The sequence below is a fragment of the Anopheles funestus genome, chromosome 3RL (assembly GCF_943734845.2).
Source record: "Anopheles funestus chromosome 3RL, idAnoFuneDA-416_04, whole genome shotgun sequence".
NCBI lineage: Eukaryota > Metazoa > Arthropoda > Insecta > Diptera > Culicidae > Anopheles > Anopheles funestus.
Window position 1 is genome coordinate 20,142,742 of NC_064599.1, and position 20,322 is coordinate 20,163,063.

Genomic DNA, 20,322 nt, shown 5'->3' on the forward strand with positions numbered 1-20,322 from the left:
CATAGCACATTTTGTAACGTTCCCAATGTGGACAAATCGGGTTAGGATCCACTATCCGGGGTTCGATTCCGGTCACAAAATAAATACAAACATACGATACGATCCCTCAGATCGATCGTCCATGCGCATCCGACGTTTGGATCGTTGGAAAAAACAACAACTAATCCACCCTAGACCGCAGGATATCTGTTTGGTGGGCGTATCGAGTCTTTCCAACCAAATAAAAAAAAGAAATGTTTGCCATCCCAAATACATGAACACCCCGCACGTTCATCCGACCGATCGGGCAGATGACGTTCAGAGATCGGTCGATCGTTAAAAGGGCTGAACAAACCCTGGACGGTCTCATGTCAATGGGTAAATATAAATTCTCATATTTCCGTTCGGTCAAGGATGCAAAGGGTCGGCTGGTATTCATTGGTAGTTTGGTTTACAAATCAGTAAAACTGTCACGGCTAAGGTTTATGGCGGTGCTCCAGTTCTGTCTCTACCACACACGCGGACAGTTTCAAAAAAGGACATAACTGTAGAGAGAACATAAACGATTGTTTGATAGAAAGCAAAGACGATTGGGTTTTTATAGCTTCATGGAAAGTTTAACGGTTTGTTTAATTGATAATGCTACAACAAACGGAGGATGTACCCAATTAGCGTTGCATACTTGAAAACTGTAATAAACTTTATCAAAACATCATAAATATTTTAAGCAAATTGTCTAAAATGATTGTCTACTCAAAAATAAAACATATATATCTAGTAGATTGCAGCAGGACATAAAGCCAAAAGTAAAATATTAAATAAATAATTCAAATATTATTTTACTATTGCCTTGTGAAGGAGTTTGATCAGCTGTTTCACATCAATAGTGTGCGTGAGATCAATTGCTACCGCACAATGAAAAAATGGAGTAAATCGACAAGGAAAAAAATATTCCACGAGTAAGAATTTGTTTAAGACTTTGTAAAAATTCTTTTCTTAAAGAAAATAAAAAAAAATAAAAAAATAATTTGATAACTATTTGCTAAAGTAATATCAAAACTCAGCATGAAAAATGAATTAAAAATTGTATGAATTAAGTTAACTTTTTGGAACAAAAAGAATCCAAATGAACAAAATAAAAATGTACAAAAATTTGGTACAATTTTAAAACTATGTTAAAATAAATATGCAATCAGTCCTAGCCACAAGCCCTTCCTAGCCCATAGTGCCGGCTTCACAGCTAACTCTCTCCCTCTCTATCTCTCTGAATGGCTCGTTTCCCTTACTCGATGCGTATGCGGACAAAACTGAGTGCGAAGCATAAACATAAATTCATTCATTCTTTCACTCCCGGAAAGCTAACATCGGAGAAACTCCGCTCGCAACGCAGCGCGTAAAATTGCTCCCAGCAGTAGAAAAGATCGTCTTTCATCGTGTGTGCGATCGTTGCAAAAGTGCATAAGTCTTACCTTGGGTGCAGTTTTGTGTTAAAGGTATTCTTCCACAATTTATACGAAGGTCAATCGATCACGTGCCGCCAAGTGTGTTTTCCGTGTAGAGTGTGCGTTTTGGATGATTTTTTTTGTACGGATCTGCATGCACCCGTTGATTGTCATGGTCTCATTATATTAAACCTTGAGAGCAAACGTTGCGCCAGTAAGTAGCGCGTGTAAAAAAAGAAAAAAACACAAACCTTCCAGTCTGCTCAGTGAAGTGAAACGAAAAGAATTGTTTAGTTGCTTGCTATAGCGTAACGTAACGATCGTTTACGATAAGACGCGATCATCGTCCAACGATCCTACCTGGCGAAGGTAACAAGCAACACGGTTAATCCTATCCATCATCATCATACTTCTTTGCCGGAAGAGTGCCCAAAAACGGTTTCAGTGCGAATTAATCAAATTCTGGGAAGTTTTTCCGTTTTTAAACCAGGCACCCAGAGTACTACGCCCGGAAGCACTCGCCCGTGAACTAATTAGAAATACGATAATCAATTTGGTTAGAAAAAAAAATTACACCATTCCATATACGAGACAGCGTGCATCGTTCAGGTTGGGGAAGATTTTTTCGTTTTCCCCGGGCGAGGATATCGTGTTTCGTGCCACGTGTATCTATTCCTTCGTCGCGTTCTAACCGGTGGAAGTGTTCGTTCGGCGGGAAGAGAAGGCCCAAAACAAAACCCCCGATCCAAATCTCAAAGAAACGAAATCTTTCACCTCAAACATCTGTCGGGATTTTTTGGACAACGGAGTGTTGGTTACAAACATTGGAAGAACACCCGTCAACGTTCGGAAAACGTTCCAGCTTCGATCATCTCGAAACCGACCAAAAAGGACCTCCACAGTTCAGCTGGCAGACACGAAACTCGCATCCCCTTTTTTTCGGTAACAGCCGGTAACAGGCGAACAGAGGCGCCGGACACAGAGAGATACGGTAGAAAGTGAATCACGTGAAACGAGCGGCACATCGGCCGGCGGGCATTAGAGAGTTGCAGCAGCCGGTAGACTGCAGTTCAGTTCAGTTTGTCGTTTGTACGTGTACGGTCTACGGTTGTGCAGTGCGGCACGTGTGTACATCCACCGTCCAGGATTCGTTCGGTACGCAGAGCACATCGTTGCCTTTGTTGCTGTATTCAGCGCACCAGCAGAAGAAGCTGCGGCCGCATTTTAAGCAGCAAAAGGTTTCTCCTGATTTATTCTTCGATCGAACCGGAAACATCTGCAACCGATCGTACGTACGCAAAAGTGGCAATCGACTGTGCACCAAGGCGCTGGGAAGAGATCTAAGCGCAAAAGGAAGAGCTTGCCGTTGCGTTTGATATTTGGCGACCTTTTTTTTCGGCAGCATCCGTATAAGCGAGGTATGTTAAGTTTTTGAATATTAAAGTGACTTAGTTGTGATGCGAATGACCATGGATATGTATATAGAAACCTTGTTCCTGAAGCTGTGTGTCTTAGAATATTGATCTGATGTGTGTTTTAAAGATGTTAATATTGGATTTTATGTAAAAAAGTTGAGACAAAATGAAAATTTTTTACTAAACAAATAATAATTACTTTTACTTCACAAAAGTCTCCTTCTATACAAACCTTGATCGATCGATATGTTTTACATGACGTGACTGTGATCTTCAAAACTTCTGTGTCTGTGTCGATGACTATCAATCCTTCTTATTGAAGAGCACAACAAAATCGAAATTTGAGCTCAGACTGAACTTCCAGACAATGATTGGTATTTGTCATACAAAATAATTAATACTTTTCTGACTTTTAAAATTAATAACCAATATTTTTCTGAAACACTAAAAATTTTCCTCACTTTTGCAGTTTTAATTAAAAATACTAATAACACTAGACAAAGAGAAACCTTATCATCAATAAAAAAAAGGCTATGAATCATTTTTATAACAAAGTTATTACCCTTGCTACCACGTGTGGCTATGAGTCAAACACTTTCGCTCGATAACGCCCCAACCACCTTACGATACTTGTACAAGCGTATGCACCATATTTTACTGGGAAGTAATTGGAGAAATCGACCGATCGTTTCATTGCTCATGCTACCAGCCTACACTTTCGATCACGTTTTTTTCCTTCTCTATTTTTTTCACTACAAACGTAAGTTCCAAAAGTGGTTCCATTTCGCACTGACACGGCAAAGAGGTAAGCAGAAGTAATGAAATAAAACAAACACAATAAAATTAATGTTGCTGATCTGAGCGCCCTTTTTCCCTCGGCCGGATGATGACGAGACGAGCGATGTTTCAAAAATCAAAAATTCAAACATCAACCAGTTGAACCAATAGAAATTGTTTGTTGATTTTACTCCTCCGCTTCCACCATCCGAATGAATCCGTTTCATACCCCGCAGTGGGTGCTGATTGACGACAAAAATGTGCAATCCGTACATGCTTGCAGAGTACGTTGTGTGGAATGTTTCGCAGTAAAGATCCGCTCCGAAAAGAAGCCGGAAATGAGCGTGGTTGAGTAAATACGTGCATCGAAAGCGGTAGATGAGCAAAACATGTGTTGGTTTGGTGTCGGTGCAATGCAAAAAACTGCCTTTCGACTTGGACCGGATTTTCTGGCTCTAGCGTCAAAATCAATTAGAAAACATTTCTCATCTTACATACATAAATCGTCTCCACATGTGGCGTTTGCTTATTTCATCCAGATCGGTTCCATCGTTCTATGATTTATGAAAGCGAACTGGAAATAGATTAAGGGGTTTTTTTTTGTGGACGAGGAAGTCATCAGTGGCAATCGTAGCCGTTTGTTCTACGAACCCGAACAGAAGGGTTAAAGCACGATCAATACGAACCGTGAACCGCAATCCCGGTTTATGTTTTTTTCTTCCTCGCCCGAGACCCCGGTGTGAAACGGAAACAAAATCTCGACCTTAATAAGTGGCCTTACTTGCTGTAAGTCTACTTTTGACAAGAACACTCATTTCCTCCCCATTTTCACGATTTTTCGATCCAATTTTTGAAAGAGGCTGGCTGGCGCGTAATGAGAAGGTGAAGAAAATGATCACCCCACAGGAACACGCCCTTTCATCCGGAACCCGGCGCTTGTTGGGCACGACCTTTTTGATCAATTTCCCGATTGAGGGGAGCGGGTGAACTTTTCCACTCCAGAACGCCGCTCAATAAGCCCGGCAAATGGTTCTCGTACAGCAAAGGCACACGCTAACTAGGTTCGAGAATTGTGTTTTACCCGCACCACCAGCAAAGCAACCCCGGCCAATAAGCCCTTTTGCTTAATGAGCAGGAAATCTATTATTAATTTACAAAAAATCTTGTGATGTGGGTGCTGGATGGAAGGAAGTTTTGCAATGAGCATCGCGAGATGACGGGAACCCGGAAGTTGTGTCAGTATTGTGACGATTCTGTTTGTTGATTTGATCCGGTCGCAAATGGTGATGCTGTAAAGGAAGGCAAATAAGGGCGAAAGTTAAAGATCGATCGTTAAAAAAGTAAAGATCGATATTCGATCGACATTAGCAGGTTTAGTTGGCGTTCTAGATAATAATTAGTGCTACAAAGAGACAAAGAAAAACTTGATTTTTTCTCGTCATGAAATTGGAATTTTGCGACGACGAAAACAAACATTCATACGTCACACTGGGGCACGATCGCTATTTCGATTCATCTCGCTTCACAAACAAAACTAATTAACCAACACATAAAATCAAAGCAAACAATTAATCACTACCGTATAACCAATTTCCAAGAAACTGCTCTTCGAAGACAAATTCAATTTAGATTTCTCTCGTAGATCTTACGACACGATAAAAAATCCAACCGGCAAACGAACGGGGGGCAACCGAACTAAGGGTAATTTTTCTGAGGCTAACAAACACTAGAAAAATGGGGAAGGAAAAAGATCATTTGATGCATCCGTCCGGTACGACGATGGACTCACACACGCTTTATGATCTCTCTCCCTCTCTCTATGTTTTTTTTTCCATTCGTTCTATCTCTCTCTGTCTCTCTCTTTCATTCCACGCTGCGTTCGAAGGAAAACTCTATTTCCCGCATCGCGAAAAGGGCAAAACCCCAAACGGATCTAATAATACTGAAGGTCTTACTAGACCGCAAGCGTGTGACCAACCTGCCCCCATGATCGCATGTCTGCTTTTCCTAAAACCCCTTCCCTCGCCCATCTCTTCCCTCTACCCACCCCTTTACATCCCTCCTCATATCCCCGGTGACGTGTCGGTTTGTCGGAACCGCCGCCTAATTTGTCCGGTCTCGGCACTTTGTCGACTCATTTCCCGCCACCGAAGCGCTGGACATTTTGCTCCGTGCGTGAGTGCGTGCACATGTTCACACTGGGGTGTGCGTCATTACACAGCGCATACACACGTTGAAGAGAAAAAAAATCCCATGGAAGCCGGAAAATGGACCACCATCCCATCACCCGTGGACGGAAATTTCCCTCCAATCATATGGCCACCTTCCATGGAGAGAGAGAAACAGAGAGAAGAAAAAAATCAACTAGCGAAAAACACATCAAAACCCATTTCCGAACGCGCGAACAAGATCGTGCGTTTCGATGCTCGTTTTCTTCATTTGGCTTCCGTTTTGCAGTTGGCTTTTGGGAGGCTTTGTTGCTTTTTTTGGATTTCTTTATTTCGTGGGTCCTCATCTTTCTGCCGAACAAAAAAGTAAAGCATACACAAAACGAAACATTGCGAACATTACGGCGGATGTTGTTTGAAATAGAACCCATGCCCATTGGACGGCATCCGGGGCAAACGTACATCAGTTGTAAGTTTCTTTTTCTCGATCGTGCTCTTTATCGAAAGGAACGAGAGAGAGAGAGAGAGAGAGACAGAGAGAGAAAGATTGCGACTGCAAGGACAAACTCAAGATCGAAAGCGATCAAAATTTAACTTCTTCGGTAGAGCACACCATTCAACTCTAACCACACTTTTTTGGAAACTTTCCAACGGTCCAGAGCAAGATCACGAAGATCACCTTTCTGTTCGTCTCGGGAATGGGAAAAAGGCGCGCGAAATGGTTTAAATATAGAACTGTCCATTTCGGCGTGATTGTTTACACGTTGTGTTTGCTGCCGGATGAAGCATACCAACATCACCATCCAAACCCACCACCCACCCATTCCGACAGCCTCCATCACCACAAACATCGATCACGAACTTAACTTCCTTCGGCTACGGGGTTGCTTCCGGTTTTCTTTTGCAGGCAAACCGGCGAACTGAATGAAAAAAGGGAAATTAGATCATTAGGGAAAAGTCGGACAGACGGACGAGTTTTGGGTGGTTTTTTCTTGGTTTTGTTTTAAACCAATCTGTCCATGCTGTTTGTTGATGGGAAAATCATCAACCAGACGGATGCGCACGCTAATGATGTCGATTATTTTGATGATAAAGAAGGCTTATGAAAGTGAGAAGATAAGACAAATGGAGTGGAAAAATAAAAGAGTGAAACAAAAGTTACATTTTTTTTTGTTCATCTTTTTTGATAATTTCTATTCCGTCACGCATGTCTTTAAGTGTTTGCTGAAGCTGAATGTTAGAAATGTGTATTATTGCACTTTAGTTTTACTTTTTTATTGCGGTAATAATAGTAGAATAACAGAATTTCTCGACTTGAAGATTTCTTTGTACAGAGACATTCGACGACATATGGTGAACAGTTAAGAACTCTCACAAAAACTTGGAATTTCCTAAGGGTTTTTAGGGCAATACAGAATTTTACCAGGTACTCTGTGAGAACAAAACCAACAATACGTTCGATGATGTGTTTCATCAGTTCAAAATCGTAATGGTGTTACAGAAAAAAGGAATTCATACACTTTCCGTGGTGAAAGTTCCCTATCAGTTATTCACATCTTAACGTGCGTCCCACATTATTTTCCATTCTCCCGAAACCCATATAAGGAACCGTCCAAAATATTCCATAAAAGAATGGAAACCTTCCAAAAAAACAACCTCCTTCTAAACAACCTAATGCGTACTCGACGCCCAAGTCGGCATCTTTTGCGCCTACGGATGCACTCTGCATGTTTAACCGGTGCCTAACATCCGCTCCTACTCCGCGCCGTAGATAACGGGTAGCATTGGATGTGCTGTGCTACCCTGCTTTATAGTAGGAAGGGTTGTCCACATGGCTCAAGAAGATATGATAACAGTCCCTGAGAAGGTTCGATATTTATTTTTGGAAGTGCCCGACCTGCACGATGTGACTCATACGTGGAGTGCGTGCGCTTTCGTTGATTCACGCCTTTAATTTTAGACGACTTTGCGTGGAGTTGCTCCAAATGAGAAGTCGCGCGCACTGCACCAAAAAAGCAGTTGCGAATGGGTGGCCTAATTTAGAGCGGAGGTCTTCCGATCGATGTCGTCAAGCTATCTCTCGTCGAACCACAACAATCAAATAATGGGCTATATTTGTTGGGACCTGGGCTGATAACGGCAGCGGAAGTTTATAAAAAAAAAGAAGATTGACAGTTTTCCTACACGGAGGATGATATTGGTTTCCATGTTTTTTTTTTGAGTTGTCTAAAAAATGGAAATAACCGAATTCTTCGAACCAATGAAAAAATAACCTCAATCTCTAACGGGGCCATTAATTGAAAGTCGTACAGCACAAAACGAAACCTTCAAAAATTGGCTCCACTCAGCAGTTTTCGAACGAGTTCTTCACGCATTTGTTATGACGTCTCACGCCATTGGTAAGACCTCCGGTTTCCCAATTAAAAGCAGTACACTTTGCGTACATTTTTTTTCCAAAATAGAGACAGAGCCAAAAAAGAATACAAATAAGCGGGAGAAAAAAAAACACTTTAGCCCAAAAAGCGCATTGCAATGACGCTTCCTTGGCGTGTCTTTCCATACACAACCCCTAGTGCCAGAAATGGATACTTCCCAATGGGGTTTTTCGCTATGGGGTGGTTAAGTATGTCACGTGGTTCAGTGTGGTTTTGATGGATGAATAAAAACACACCTTGACTCTCAACCACCTTGAAGCTTTATTTTTGGGGAGATATTTTGTTTCTCCATCTTTTCCGTCCCGTGTGTATTTTTGGGTATAAAAACACATAAATAAAGACGGAAACTCCATCACACGATCGTCTACTGTGTGTAGCTTCCTTTCAAAGTGCCTTTACCGTAATCAGTCTGTCGGAGGGGGTCTTAAACTCCCATTCGTCTCCCTAAATTTGGCACCGGAGCCTATCATCACCCTGTGCATCTGCAACATATGGCACTACTTTTTTTTTTGCTGTGCTTCCCGGATTTTATCACAATTTCCTTCCACGCGCACAACATCCCAAATCTGCCGAAAAAAAACCTCCCGAAATGTAACTGTACCGTCTATTAACGAACGGAACTGAACGATCACGGTGGTTGCGTGCGTGTGCAGACGTATCGTATTAAAAAAAACAGTAGATACAACAGTAGTGGTCTGGAAATGATGTGAAAATTGCGATCCCACCTTCACGATCACGCGGCTAAAGAGGAACGTGAAGGAGGGGGGGAATTTCCTTTCTTCGTTCCATTTCGCGCTCTGGTAAGTGTGAGCCCAACATCATGAACTGCTGCAAATTCTTTCCCAAGACTTCCCGCTCCCTGGTGGTTGGTGAATTTTCCTTCAACCCCCATTTCGTACGTACGGTTAACGGGGGGTAGGAAAATCTCCGACGGAAACGGTGAAAAGCGGATGTGAGATTATTAAAAATTTACTAGAGCACAACAACATTACATCTTGCAAAAGGAAATGTTTCTATTTTTTTTTTGTTTCTTCAGCACAGAAGCGTTAACACTATTTCCGTTGATCAAACTTGATACAGGGAAAGACTTACAGGGAAACATTGTTTGGCAAAAACCGATCATCGAACGCAGGGGTTATGCCGTTTCTTTCTAACCCCAAAAACTAAGGTATTAGAATGATGATTTAATTACCACTAAAAACTCATCTATCGTTCATTAACCTACGCCCTCCGTCAGCTTTGCGGTGAGACGGTTTTTGGGTAATCTCTCACGCTACGATGGTGATCAGCGAGGGCAACGTGATCGTTTTCATCAGATCAGAGCGCAACCCTTTTTCCACGGACCGGGAAAGGTGCTTTCCCGGCACACACACACACACGCACACACCATGCGAAGGTGAAGTGCAAATAAACAATAATTTAGCTTGCTTGAAGCTATTCAACTGCCAGACAAACCCTGAGCAACACTATGCCGATATCTGCCTCGGTCTGCGGGGCGGGAGTTGATTTCTATCCAAAATACTATTTTCCAAATTAGAAGAAGGTGCGGAAAAGTCCGGTTTCTTGCCATGCAATTCCACCCGTAACAACAGCTGCAAAGAAAGCACCAAAGCGTGGAGAAGGAATTTGGAATTTGTGTGCGGCAAATTGTGAGGTTCTGGTTGAGGTGAGATCACGGTGAACCACGCTGAAGCTTGAGACGTACCTGCACCTCAACCTGTTGCAGATCGACGAATGGAAATGAGGATCCCACCCGTAATGGGATCTTCTCTCCATTCCAGCCGCTTTGTTTGGGGGGTTGGAGGGTGGGAGACTGGATTAATGTGGAATTAATTCACTACTCCCCGCGAATCGAAGCGTCTTCGCGGATCTTGAGCACCGCCAGCTGTCGGGTGATGCTTACGGGCGCAATCGGCACGGCAAACAATTGGAGTGTAAATAACGGTGTTGCCCTCGATTTCGAGGGAAGAAAAAAAAATAAACGAAACCCAAAGAACACGATCGACATCATTATTATGGTGCAGAACGAGAGAATGTGAGGGTTTCCACTGCGAAGGGTTTCCGCGTTATGCTCGGTAGGTTTCCAGTTCGTTCCGCACACGGTGGTTTAGAAATGTGAGAACCAACCGACATACCATCTTCGTTCTTTTCCGCTCTGCCGTACGTTGCATGGCTCAGGACCACCACCGCAGGCTAGAAGAGATTGCAGGTCTACTGAGCTAACTCTCTGGGGCAGACGGTAAAACTTTATTACCTTTTGCGCAAGAAACAATGGTGATCAAGCGTGGTTTCTGTGGCGTCACCGTGCCGGGCCAGATTTGCTAGTTGGCGTGCAACTGTTGGGCCGCATTTGCAAATGGTGTGGAAGCGCAACAAGATGCATGTTTGTTTCCCACCACTTAAAATTCTCGCTGTACCAAGCGAAGAATGAAACTTAAGGCGACCGAATGTTTTGACGTTCTGGTTGCTCTGCTGCAATCCCCACTGGTGGGGTCATTGTTTTCTACTTGGGGGCAGGTTTATGTTTCACATTAGCTTATATTACCAGCTGCAACTGGAGCAGACCTATGTGCTAACGAAACGTAGACCTAAGTTTTAGCATTTCCCAGTTTCTTCTAGTTCGTCACTTGATGCATTGTTTCGACAGCATTTTCCAGTTGTCTAAGGCCTTCCGACTAACCAACTAACCAAGAAACATATTTCAATGCAGCGAACCACTTGTTTACATCTTCCATTTAGCCCATGAATTACCAAGAATAAAACATATTTCTGACTGACATGACATCAGCACTCTCCGAAAAAAAACAAAGCTAGATTAAAACAATTCAAATCTGCCACTTTCTTTCGGCTCGAGCGGAAATTTGAGGTTATCGCATTGCGCTTCTTCATAGCCACACCCGACCGCCCAATTGGTGCTACCGCTGATAATAAAGAATAAACTTCCGTATTTGGTTTACCGGCGCCAATCTTTAAGAAGTAAACCAAACAACTGATACTAACCGGTGGGGCGACCCTATCCACTATGTGCGCTACCTTGAAAAACGTTGAGGAATTCAAATCACGCCTCAAACAAAAAAAACTGGTGAATCGCTGTAAGGACATCCACGTGTTGCGAGCGAGAGAGAGAGAGAGTCGGATTTTGCAATTAGGCTAATTTATATACGGCCGCATGCTAAATGAACCGAACCAGACGCGTCTCGTCTGCGGGACAGGAAGTACAGACACGCGTCAGTAATTTAAACATCGAACAAATGTCATTAACTCCCGCGTGTTGGAGTGCTGCGGCGAATGCAGTGAGCGAATGCGCGTACTATGCGCGTGAAGCTCTCCAGCAGTTCTATAATCAGTCATCGTTACCGTTTGCCTGGTGAGGGTTGTCGTTGGGATACTGATAAGCCGGCACGACACTACCGCCCAACGGGAAAGTGTCTTGCGTTCGGTTGTTCGTGAACCTTGGTGAACTTTGGCGGACACCAGAGTGACAGCAGGAATCGTCTTTTCGGACAGCGTGATATGGACGTGTCAGGGTGGATGATTTTGTTTTATTTGAAGAGAAGAGACAGTTGGTCTAATGCCGTCAAGCATGTCTGGGATGTCTTTCTTTCGGCTATCTTTCTTAACTCTTACTTCCAACGATATCCGCTAGAAGCGGACATCATTAGCATTGACTTCGATACGGTTCAACCGGTATGCGCACAGGTGACCGGAAGTGACGCAATTGACCAGAATGTCGGTCATCAGTTTAAAAACCGATCGGTAATTATGGTTCGGCAAAGAATTTGGCTACCGTTTTTAGCCGACGCATAAACGATCAGCAATGTGTGCGAAGGTGTTACGGCTATTACGGGTACCCGTAAAACATACAGACACTCTATCCTCGGTACACTGTTTACCTTGAGCAGTGTTGGCAATTGAGACCCGGCATGCCGGTGGTTCGGTTGTTTGTTTATGTACACATGCACAGTGTAACACCATCACCGGATGTTGTCGGTGACCATGATCGAGCAGCAAAGCGGGCGTCATGAACCGATCGGCAATTATCGCATGATCGGTTCGCTCGATGGCTCACTCGTCGTGGTGCTTCATACCCACGAACGAAGGGAAATGTGCAATTAAGTGAGAGGAAAAATGTCACCATTTCCTCTCGGGCAGCGGGATTGGCTTGATTGGCAAGAACCAGCATGATGTCGTTGAATGCATTCCACTCAGGACAGGGCCGATGATGCTGGGCCGTTTTGTGTGTTTGATAGCTCGATGGGATATTGATGGACCGGAACCGTAGGAAGTCCGGATGCATGAAGCTATAAAGTAAAAAAAAAAGCAATTGCAAACTAATAGACAACGAGATATTACAAATGGTTCTAATGACAACAGGCGAAATTTGTTTGCAAAACTTTCCAACCCGAGAACTGCGAGATGAATAATACTCACCCTTCGATCGCTTCTCTTTCCCACTACCCCAAAAAAGGCCAAAACTATGTACGGCACACAGAAATAAACAAGATGCCATGCCGCTTCCTTTAACAAATAAGCAGCGAGTGAACATCCTGCTATACGTGCACAGTGTGATGGAAATGGCCTTCAACCCGGTTTCGGTTTCCGTTGCCACACGTCCAAAATGTCCAATCGTCCAATTTCCCGTCTCTGCTTCCATGCCCCCACCAAATGATTCACCATTGAATCATGCTGAGGTAACATCCGTCATACTTTTCGGATCATTTCGATCCGATCGGATGATGGCTTTACTACTACTCATCGTACTTCACCGCTTCGCCGGCATGCGATGATCGGGTGATGTGAGTGCGTTGTTTGATTTGTTCGCTTTTGGATGTGTTTTTTTTCGTTGTTACCACGAAACAAAACCCTTCCCGCGCACCTTCCTACTTTCCTGCACTGTCTCCTCACGTGCAAAGTACAGCTTCCGTCTCCGGTTCGGTTTGTAATTACGATTGACAATTGCTTCCAGCAGGTGCCCTGATTTTTTTCTTCTGGGTCCCTCCCGTTCTATTACTTCTTTCCTTTCAAAGAGACTTCCTTTCCTCTCTCCACCACCTCCATCCTTCTTTTCTCGATCAACAGCTTTGTTCCGTAAACACACCTTCCTGTGACGTACGTAAGATCATAAGCTTTGATTCGGCGCACGCAGTTCACATTAAAATAAAAAAAAGAGGCGCATATAATGTTTTAGGGCGGAACCGTGCCATGTGTGTGCCGCGTTCGGATAACCATTTGAACGAAAAAAAAAAACTCAACTTCACAACATTCCCATAAAGTTTTGCTACTAAATCACTCGCCCGGACAGATGCAATGGCATCGTGCAGAGGACATCCGTTCAGTTAGATCGAGCTAGGTACAACAAAAGGGCGAAAGGAAGCGATGGCCCTTGGTTTGGTTGCAGTGGCCTCACCCGGAACGCCGGGAAGTTTGACCGATTGGCGAGTCTTGGCGTGCACGATGTCTGATGTAGTAGAAAATTGAGGAAACAGTAGCAGCAGTAGCGCAACTACCGAACACATCCGCCCAGAGAGGCCATCCGCCATAGATGCGTAAAGTATTTCCGTTCGGTTATTGGTTTTGCCGTTTCGTTTGTGGATTGCATTGTGCTCGTTGCTGTCTGTCTGTTCTGTGCCATATTTTGTTGTTCGATTGCGAATGTTGTGCCATCACCCAGCCCTCAGACATGGTTCACCTACATTATTTGGGAAGGTTTTCTAGTTTGTGGCGCTTTCGCCGTACGATACGATCGTTTCCTTTGCCACTCGATGTCGATTGGGGTCAGGGTGGCTTAGTGTAAAAGGAAGAACTGCACCAAAAAATGATGTGGAACACCGGAAACAAGCGTTAATAAAATGTACAAACTCGTCATTGATTGAAGCCAGACCACTTGGAATTCAATATAGCATGCACCATTAAGATGACGTTTGTAACATACTGATCCCTCCTAAGATCATGATTCATTCTGTAGGAAAAGCAATAAAACATGGTTTATTACTTCTTTTTTTGTACCTTTTTGAGAGAGGACGAGAATTTATACCGCCACGGACTAGGATTTAATTTTCCAAGTTGTCTGAAAGATGTAAATCTTCGCCCTCTCTATCTCCAGGGACATGACAAAAAAAAACACAACATTGGAAACTAGTCCGACGGAATCTAAAACCCACCAGAAGAGATTTACTGGAGCGATTCTTTATTCTGGAAAAGCCCTTTTAGAAGAGCATGAAGCATGAAGTCTACACACGCCAGTAACTCTGGAACGAAACCCATTAGATACCGATTTAGAGGAAGAAAAAAAAAGTAACTACGGTGGCTTTCGTCGTAACCGGATCATGGGCGCTTCCTTCGGCACTAGTAAAGACACGAAAGATATGAGGCAACGATCGTTACAACTCCCCACCTCGGTCGAAGTTCTAGCCCATGAAGAATCGACGTAGGAAAGTCATCCGCTCGCAAAGGAAGCAGACTTCCGACGGTTCCATGATGCTAGTATGTGTGTGTGTGTGTGTGTGTGTGTATGGGACAGGAAAAGCATTACGGGAAGCGACGCTTTTTTATAGGATAATTACATAACTATCAACTAAAGCCGGAGCCGCAGTCTTCGTTGTCCGGGAGATCGTAAGACATTGTCTGGTATGCCTTGGTTTGCTTCATCCGGTTTGTTTGGTAGCTTCCAGTTTTTCCGTAGCACTTGTGAAGACTTTGATTAAACGCACAAGCTGATCACCTAACGCATCCTCATAAGCGCATTAATAAATCAAGTCCCGCTTTTACGAGGATTGCGCTGCAATAGTTCGGATTCCTTGCGTCTACTGGCAACGTTATTTGTGGTGTGGTCGCCAAATACCGACGCGTTTTTTCCTTTTTTTATTCTGTTCTTGTTGTTGTTGTTGTGCGCCACTTCCTGTGTTCTCTTGCATAATACACCACGTGGTTGTGTGTTTGTTTTGTTTTTTGCGCACGATCTATTTATGTTTCGCGGAATGCTTTGCGTTTGGAGCTCTCGCACGCATCGGCAGGCAGAATAAGTAGAGAAAGGAAGTAAGCAAAACATTTATTCTAACAACATACCAGTGTGCTGGACGGAAAAACCATTCTCCCCCTGACGCGGGGAGCGCGACTTCGTACGATGTGCGACTCGTGCGACTGCGGTACCGGAAAACCCCCTGCTTGCGAAGGAAACCGTAACAGCAAGGAAAGGAATACAATGAACAAAAAAAAAACAGTGAAAGAAATTAATAAAGTAAAGAGAAGAGAAAAAAAACATTGTAAAAAAAGGAATACACGAAAAAAGGGAAAAAACGTGGGACAGTACGACAAAAGGAGACAAAACGAAAGAAGAAAAAAAAGGAAGCCCACCAGTACGTACGAAACGAATCGTGAAAAAGAGCAGGAAATACTAGAACAGGAAGCGAACTGAATCGAAACCGAGGGATTGAAGAGCAAAACAAGAAGTGGACGGGAAAGGCGTAAAAGGCTCGCGGGAGCCTCGCGTGACGATATATCCGTGTGCTAATAGGATGTTGAAACGGAACCGTGTTGGGCCCGATGAAACCGGAGAGAGAGAGAAAAAAAGGAAATGAAACAAAACTGGCGCTGAAAGATGTGAATAGAAACAACATCCGCAAGGAGCAACGCAAGCAAGGGAACACGCTTACACACTTGCTTGCGTTCGTTGCACGGTGCATCCATTCCAGCTGCTGCACAGCAATGGAAGCCGAGGAGCCGCACAAGGAAGAACGCACACGTTAATAAGGAAGTCCCGTGCTTTGTACTTTTGTGTGCTGGACACCATTGGTGCTGGTGGCCAAGTGGTTTTGTCTGTTTGTGTGCGTGTTTCTTCGGGAAAAAAAGGAATCGAGAATCAAGAGTCCAGGAAGTGTCTTGTAAAGTAGGTAATGAAAATGGAGATGCTAAGGTCTGCCATTATCGCATACTGGTTTTGAAATTAATTAGATTCGAACGGGAAGATCGTACGGGTCGTAATTATCTGTTGATTGAAATTGATATTTGACGTTTATTGAGGCCGATTGAGAAGAAGGTCCCATCCTCTGGGACAAGATCACTCGTGATCGTGCTTTGTTTACATTGCGCATTGCGCACACAACCAACGAAAGCGAACGATCATCACACACCGACGCATTACTTTTGGGAACTTGCGTGCATGTGAATTAGATTTCCTGTCCAGCATTAACTTCACCATCCCTAATTGCTTAACTTTATTAACTTTGTCCCAACCCGACGATTGGTGGGCATACATCTCTTCCCTATCTATCTGCCGAACCGGTTCGCGGTTGTGTTTGTATCTCACCGTGATCGGTCGGTCCCTTTTCCTTTACGGTCTATCTGTCTGTCTGTCTGACTGTCTGGCAATCTGTCTGGGAGCAATATGTGTATATGTTTTTTTCTTCTGTCGTTGTTATGTTTTTAGCGTTGGCGTTCCATCGTATCTCACACACCGCTTAACGCATTGACATTCCGCCGCTATGCTGCGATTTAACGCATTTCAGATCTCGCGTGGTCTTCTGTCTGTCCGGGGCTCGATTGTTGCTGTTGATTTCCGGTGTGCGATATGCTCGTAAACCTCGAATGGAAAACGAAAGCCACCACCACCATTGAAACCGTGGGACCACCCCCCAAGCTTACTGATTTTGGCCTGACGTTTTGGCGTGGGTGATGTTGTCACTGTGCAATGAATTCAATTACGACACACAACACGCGCCTCGCATACACTTCCCGGTCGTCGAAAATTGGTCCGAGTTTGAATCAATCTAAGCGCAACGGTAACAGAGCACAGGTACAGCAGTGGGGAACAATTTTTGTCCCACTAGAACAGTTTTGAAATTTATTGCTTTAATATTTCAATTTTAAATTTTTACACATTTACTTTCATCATGAAAAATGTATCAGTGAAAGGTTTGTAATAATAAAAGTAAAGCTACACTGCGAGAAGATCAAACTTTTCACACTTCAAACCAAAGCTGCAGCAAACTGTTTTCCTTTCCTGTTGATGGCAACCGATTCAACCGATCGAGAAATCGTTTGATCACGGGCCCATCTAAACAGAGCCATCTAATTTAAGTGCTGACAGGCTTGTTTCAACTTCAAAAATCTAAATTTTTTTCACAACCTGCACCCCATTTCCCACCAGAAGCAACATCATGCACTAAGCCGGGGATGTTAGAATGTTTGTGTTTATTTTCTCAAACCATTCAAAAAGGGGTCGACGATCTCAGCGACACATCGTGTTCAGCTCGATATGAAGATCAATCCACACACATCGCATGTGGCAAGGCGCAACAGAAGCAACAACAAAAAAAGCAAACCACACAATCTTCCACTTGAATCTTAACTGCCACCACAAACGCCAAAGGAACTCGTCAACTTTTTGATACAAATATGCACGAGCTCGCGCGGTGCGCCACGTTCGGTAAATTGTAGTTCGCTAGAATCGTGGCGTAAGAAGAACTGCATCCGCTTCCGATCCGGATGTGCGTAAAGAGGTGTCGGTTGTTGTTGTTTTTTTCACTCTTTCCTCTTCGTCTTAAAATACTCTACCACTCACACACGGGGAACTGTGGAATACACGCCGCTGAATGGGGAATGGATGGTGGAATTTTGTTCCGAGCGAAACGACGCAGAAACGACGGAAGCGACGAATCGTACAAAAACCACGAGCGCCATCCGAGAGTGCATCCGTTTTCCCAGGCGAATCGTGACATCCGTTTTGATCTGCCGGACCAAACGGGGAGGACCCGCGGGTGCCCTTTACAGCGGGGCGTTGAAAAACACATGTGAAAATGCGCTCCATCTACCAACTTCCCTAATGGTTAGATGAAAAGAGATGATATCTGTCGAAGACGCGATCATTTGTGGTCCATGTTTCTTCTTTTTTCCCTCTCTCCATCCTGTCCCGGGAACGGTGGAACGGTTTTTGAACAGAACCCGCAGAACACATTAGTTATGGCGATGAAAGGTTTTCTTTCAGCCTGTCAGCGAATGGTTAAGGACGCGAAACGACAAGATCACACCCATGTGAAGAGGACAAGATAACACGTCACCAGCTATACCTACGGCTAAACTGATCGTTCCAGCTGGGTGGTCAATTCTTGGTGTTCTTATTCACCTTCGGGGGTGTGAGTTGTTATTACGTCGTCTATTAATGCCTCAGAATCAAACTTGGTGGAGGTCCGAATGTCACCAAGAAATCCCGGGAAGGGATAAACATTCCGATCTCCCGATCCGATCACATTCGATCGATCACGCCTTCATGGTTTCGTGCTGCCAGTTGACAACTGTCCGGAAATGCATTCATCTTTGCAGCTTCCAACAAAGCGGTGTCCCAGCTTTGGTAGTCCGAACTGGAATTGGAAGCCCCAATATGCAACACTCGACCAATGTACAGTGCAGATCACGATAGAAATGCAAGGTCTCTCCCTGTAACACAGTTCCTGTCACCCCGTTTTGGGCCCAAAATGTACAACAACTGCAGCCACAATGGAGAAGTACTTGGAAAAGCCGGAATGGCTGGGTGCTCCGTACGGTCGGGATGACGAAATAGAGTTTGTCACCGGAACAAAAGACTTCCCCGTTTGTACACGAGGGCCCATTTCCGTCAAATGCGTGCAAATGGGCGCATTGTTGTCCGATTGTTACACGATCGTGCATTGTGGTCGGTTGGCTGACTTTTCCGCTCTTTCAATAAAAAAAAAAACAAACTCCACACACTCGTTGCCGGTGTGCGATAGTGGAGTGTTCTAATGCCGAAGAGATTGTTTGTGTGATCGTTGTTTGTGTACCTCCACTTCCTTCTTCGCCAATTGTATCTATCCATGGTTATTCTATAACACAACGTGCATATCATCTTTCAGTTTTAACGTTTTCTAACGATCGACTGATCTTTTTTTTTGCTTTCTTTTTTTGTGTGCAGATAATTCCTCAAGATCGTGGGCAAATCTTCTTTAAGTAAAGCCAAGCAACCATTACAAACACCAACATGCAGGTTGAAAGTGCAACGAAATGGCGTGTTCCTCCACTGGACCTGTCCGCTGTCAGTGTGCTGACGAACGAGACGGAACGGCGCTGGAACCACGGTACCAACGGCAATGGAGGTAGTGGCGCTACCAACCTTAATGGTCGTGAATCAAACGCCAGCTCACAGACAAACATCAAGAAGATCCAGTACGGTGCCGACGGATTGCCGATTGATCCACGTGATTGGACGCGAGCGAACGTGTGGACCTGGCTGATCAATTTGGCCCAGTCCGAAGGTTTGGACATCAGTCCCGAACTCGCCCAGAAGTTCCCCATGAATGGAAAGGCCCTCTGTCTGATGAGTCTAGATATGTACCTGAGCCGAGTACCGATCGGTGGCAAGATGCTGTACCGTGACTTCCGGGTCCGATTGGCAAGGGCCATGAGCTTATGAGTGCCCTTTGAAATAGCTGAATTACAGCCGCATCGGGGCGAAGAACTGACAATATTATAATACTAGGAAAAGCGTAAGCACAGAGGCTCTGGCAGCGGGGAATACCAAACCAAAACTGCTAGACCAACTTGGGGCGCGTTTAATTTATCGTTCTATAAATAGCACCTAGTTACCATAAGCTAGCTGTCCAAAGTGGCTTTATTTTACTGGTTTTTTTTCTTATTTGCACAGTTTTCCAACCATTTCAACCGGAAGATTAGTAATTCGATGGCAGCAACACCAAAACTTACAACTTAGCGTAAAACTAACTAGCAGACAAAGTAATAGCAATAGATTGGTATATTAAGTGTACAATTATACCGCGTACAGTGGGGTAAATTTGGGAAAACTTTTGGAAACATAATTGTAATTTAATAATGGAAAGCTTTTAAACACAAAGGCACAATATTCACTCATTTATGAGCACACAACATTGAAAGCATATTTAGTATTTGTATAGTATTCGGAATAAGTTACTCTAGTCAGTAAATGCACAAAAATTAAATTCAATTTTATGTTTTTTTTAATTATTGTTGAACAATTCGAAAGAAATGGAAACCTCGAATTCACCACAAACTGATCGTTAGATCGTGATCGCTCTAATTCGATCATCCGATTCAGCTATAAACGAATGTCCTTGCTTTT

The 20,322-nt window shown here is 43.8% G+C and overlaps 1 protein-coding gene across 1 annotated transcript; it reads left to right on the plus strand.

Moving 5' to 3' along the window:
• Positions 1-1,073: 1,073 nt before the first annotated feature.
• LOC125772250 (ETS homologous factor) lies at positions 1,074-20,187 on the plus strand. The gene is made up of 2 exons (XM_049443750.1): positions 1,074-2,839; positions 19,141-20,187. The coding sequence occupies exon 2, from the start codon at positions 19,207-19,209 to the stop codon at positions 19,636-19,638; it is 432 nt and encodes a 143-aa protein (XP_049299707.1). The 5' UTR covers positions 1,074-2,839; positions 19,141-19,206; the 3' UTR covers positions 19,639-20,187.
• Positions 20,188-20,322: the final 135 nt, after the last annotated feature.

Bases quoted from the DNA above. Each gene is read 5' to 3' on its own strand.
- LOC125772250 (XM_049443750.1), top strand. From the start codon at position 19,207: ATGCAGGTTGAAAGTGCAACGAAATGGCGTGTTCCTCCACTGGACCTG.